General features: G+C 42.8%; 1 protein-coding gene across 1 annotated transcript in view; it reads right to left on the bottom strand.

The window, feature by feature from the left end:
• Nucleotides 1-3,897: 3,897 nt before the first annotated feature.
• Nucleotides 3,898-4,477, bottom strand: part of LOC114071735 (MDS1 and EVI1 complex locus protein-like) — a 17,830-nt gene continuing 17,250 nt past the window's right edge. Inside the window, exon 7 of the mRNA XM_027909591.1 lies at nt 3,898-3,954. Coding sequence (XP_027765392.1) covers nt 3,898-3,954 — 57 coding nt within the window. The remainder of the gene's footprint in view (nt 3,955-4,477) is intronic.

Consider the following 4,477-nt stretch of genomic DNA (forward strand, 5'->3'; position numbering starts at 1 on the left):
AGCTGGGGCACAGCTCCCTCGGGCATCTTTTTCCAAGCTGAAAAAATCAAAATCTACTTAGTCTCTTTTTGTGTGGAAGCTGTTCCCTACCTCTGATCACCATTGTTGCACTTTTCTGTGTCTTTTCTAATTCTATGTCCTTTCTGAGGGGGACTTCGGCTGTATTTAAGACCTGAAGGCATTATAACATAATGATGTTTTCAATTTCTTTCTGCTAAGCACTGAGAAGATATTTTCATAGAACTATTAACTTCAAGATCTTTTTCCTGAATGACATGAGTTAAGAGTCACACTTTCTCCTTGGTATTACTGGGTATTTACTGACATTAAGTTTTATTGCTGTTTTAATCCTGGTGACTCAGCTTTCTCTGACTGTTCTGCAAAACCTTCATAGACAACTTTGGATTTGGCTGTTCTCAGTAAACAGTCACAAAATCTGCTCTTTTCCTGATCATCTTTTTTCCTATGGCATTTACAGACACAGGCCGTAGTTCAGAGCTCAAAGACACCCCAAGGTGGACTCACTGATAATCTCCAATGATTGTAAAAATCACTACTTTATTCTTACCCTTTTTTCCCCGCCTCCTTTTTTCAATGACTAAATATTAACCTAGGAGATGATTTTCTGCTTCTGCGATTGGAACTCCCTCTTCCAGTTGAAACACAACTGAAGTAGCTCTTCCTCCTTCAAAACACCGTTATACTGCTGATGGCACAGCAAGACGTGCCCCCGTAGGGGTTGTGTGGGCCATGGAGATGCTACTGGTCTCAATCCTCCAAACTCCTGTAGCAAGTTGTTAGTGACAGCATCTGTCCTGGGAGGCTATGTGGGTGCTCATGGTCACCTCACCTCTCCAGGGATGGTCCCTGGGGACCACCAGGGAAGCAGGCACGTGGCTCAAGCCACCAGTCAGTGCTTTTGGGGGGTCTGCACCCCAGCCAAGCGCCTGGGGGCTGTGATACCTGAACAGGGCATGGGGAGGAAGGCACTGCTTGACCCCGAGGATGGGATTAGTGTAATTGCCATGTCCATGGAGAAAGCTCTCCGAGGAGGTAGGAGAGTGAGAAGATCCTATTACCTATTTTACATACAGCTTTTGCCTTATGGACAAGTCATGTCTGCTCCTAATCTGAGATCAGTGAACGACGGTATTTTATATAGCACAGTAACTTTTGATTTACATATATAAGAGTTGTTGATTCTATCTGTGTCCAGATGTCTGGAAAAGGAAGCAGCTTTCCCCCACCTCCCTCCTGCTCCCTGAGAGGCTATTAACCTCCGACTGACGCAAACTAATGTGCAGTCACAATTCCCCAGCTCCGACTCAAAAATGCAGACATTACCATAATCGGCTAAAACAAGTATTTATAAACATTTCAACGGGCAAGATATCATCAGCAGGGGCCTGGAGCATTTGTCTTAAAATTTATTAACCAACCAAGGAAAAAGTGGCATAAATTAAGCAGAGGTTTGCTGTTGTTGTTTTTTAAGAATAACCTGATGATACGGAGTAATCTCGCAGACAATGTCATGAATTATGTGACCTCACGTTTCACAAGGGCGACTCCCTCATTGCTACTGTCACAAAAACAACTGACTTTACGGCTGCAACTCCTGGGAAAAAAAAAAAAAACTGTTCAAGTGTTCGCTTTCTATTTTTACTACTGTTATTTGGAGAAATCTTCAAAATCCGACTACTAAAGCTCAGGATTTCTCCCTCCCCAGCTCGAGTTATAACGCTGCCTCTAAAAACTACAACTTGTGAATTTGTTGTCTTGTAACTGGGTGTATTTGGACATCCAGTCCTGGAACTTGGCTGAGCTACGCTCACGTTCAAGGGACCCATCACACGTGGCTGAACTCTATGAAGCAGTAGCGAGGAACTCCTGCTGATCTGCAGTATGGTTCCAGAATAACTTTATTAGTATGAATGCAGTTGGTGGGGATTTAGCTGAGCTAACGGAATGGATTGTGCCCTAAAAATAAGCGCAGCAAAACAAAAACTTTGCTAATGCACTCACCAAATTCCTTTTCAATTATCTGTAAAATTGTTTTAAATGATTTCCCATAAAGCTATTGCAGATAATGGGTGCCTATTATTACAGAACCTCTTTATAGCAACTTTCTCCTGAGGGGACCAGGGGGGATAAAAGAGTCAGCAGATCAAATAAATCCCGATCCATTCAAGAAAGGGTGTTGGCCATTGATTTGTACTATAGAGTTCCTGCCAAACAATGAAAAACTATCTCAAATAATCTTGAAATATATGGCGCATGCAACTGGGAATTGAGACAGAAAGGCTTGTGTGACACATTCAAATCTCCCAAGATGGAGATTCATCCATGAATCAGCATCCTGCTCAGTGGCTTTATGTTTTAAACACCTATTTCTGCTGGATCTGCTCAAAGCACGAACATGGCCAGGAGCTGTACACTCACAAAAGAAGTAGGATGATGGAAATTTGAGGACCAAGCCAAGGTCAAGGAAAGCAGTCAGAGGGAACAGACTGCGCTTGGTTTTTCAAATTCCCAAATATCCCCAAAATGAGCCACTTTTCTGAGAGCGGAGCATTAAGGGTGCCAAATCACAAACTCCACCATGGCCCCTTCATGTCCTACACTGGATTCCCTCTACAGCAAAGACAGTGTTTGGAAACCAGCTCTTGTGCTCTCCCAGTCTGACATCTAACGCTACCTCCTGCCTGCTGAGCTCCTTCAGCACCCGTGGGTGCTCACAGGAGTCCCTCAGTGCCTCAGCTCCTTTCGGCTCAGGGTCCCAGTGTATCTCTTGTAGCATAAACCATCACTTTACAGAAAGACAATGGGATTAAAAGCCACGTGTGCACAAAGCAAAGGTCCATCACTGCTTTTGAAGATGGCAGGGAACGGAGAGCAGGGCTAAGTGCTCATCTGCAGGGGCGGCACCTCTGGGGGCTCCCACACCAGCCCCGTGCACGTGGGGAGGAGCACGTGAAGGTCCCGGGGCTCACTCTGCAAAATTCTGGCTTTGTCTTGTGAAATGAGTCCACGTCGCTCTGCGAGCCACGAGCAAGTGAGTCAGGACCCGCAGCCTCCTGGCTCCAGCTCTCCCCTCCCAAGCCCAAAGGTTGGGAAAAAAATCTGGGACGAGTATTTATGGGTTCGGCACTGCAGCTGAGGAGCCAGCAACGCAAGAGCAGAACACGGCGTTATTTGAGTTGCATCTGCAAAAGCAGTTGCTGCAGCTCTCTCTTTAATTTTTTTTATTCATGAACAATTTAGACCTATTAAAAATAACGTTTTATAAAAATAGAAGAGCGAGCTCAAATTTATCCCATAGTACTAAAAGCACAGTTCCTGTTCGTTTTAGGGGGGCGATGTAAGTACACACACAGGACAAATTTGACCTAAACACAGCAAATAAATGGGCGTTTTATTTCTGCTTTAAGCACCGCAATGAGCAATTAAGCTCCAAATTTCAAAGCTATTAAAGTGACTATTAAAGTGACTATTAAAGTGACTAACTCCCACTGAAGTCAAGGAGAGAGAGAGAGGGAAACATGAAGCCCTCTGAGGCTCTGTATTTTAATGCAGATTAAATATTTATTAACTATTGCAATCTAACAAGATTTCAGCCTGAAAATTTCACTGCCATCTCTGAAGGAAATGGCTTGGAACAATTTCAGTTACACATAAACAAAGACTGCATTCTGAAACCCTCACTCAGGTAAAGCTCCTATTGCCCTTGCCAAATAAAACCAGCAGGATCAGGTATGTAAAAATAAAGCCAATTCGACACAAGAGGATATTTATCTGCAACAGCTACAACACCCTGTAGGACAGCATGGCATGCTCCATAATTGAGTGGTAAGTTATCTTTCATATTATATTTTTCTTATGCAATATATTTCACAGTGATTAAGTCAAAAATATAAGCAATGAACTTACCCAAATTCTTTGATCAGGCAATTGGAACTGGGAGCAAAATTGAAACAAAAACAACATATTATTCCTGCGTTGGAACCCTCATTGCAATCAATCTACCTACTAAGATTTTATTTAAAGACACCAATTAAAATGTTATCCTGTTGCAGGAGGGTATGCTCTTCCTAAAAATGTAATCCTTGTTACGAAAAATTATTGTGAAATGCCATTAAATTTTCTAATTTTCATAGCTTTTGGGCCACTGCCACTGGGAGGAATTTTGCCCAGGCAGGGACAAGATAAGGAGTACAGGCTTTATGTCTGTAAGCTCTACTTCAGAAACCTTTTCAAAAGATCCATCTGTTTGCTGTCGTATTACCCAGTTAAAAAAAAAAGAAATTCCTTCTTCCTGAGATGGCAATTTTCAGAAATAAATGCACCTATGGAAACACAAGCTTGTAGGACACAAACAGTAATTCTGGAGATATTTTACATGGAAAAGTCCTGCCAGCAGAAAATGAAAACTTGTGGAGCGCTCCCCACCTGTACTTTTACAGGGGTGAACAGGCCTATA

Source organism: Empidonax traillii, unplaced genomic scaffold (assembly GCF_003031625.1).
Source record: "Empidonax traillii isolate 1590-97213 ecotype Southwest subspecies unplaced genomic scaffold, ASM303162v1 scaffold2239:size31021, whole genome shotgun sequence".
NCBI classification, from domain to species: domain Eukaryota; kingdom Metazoa; phylum Chordata; class Aves; order Passeriformes; family Tyrannidae; genus Empidonax; species Empidonax traillii.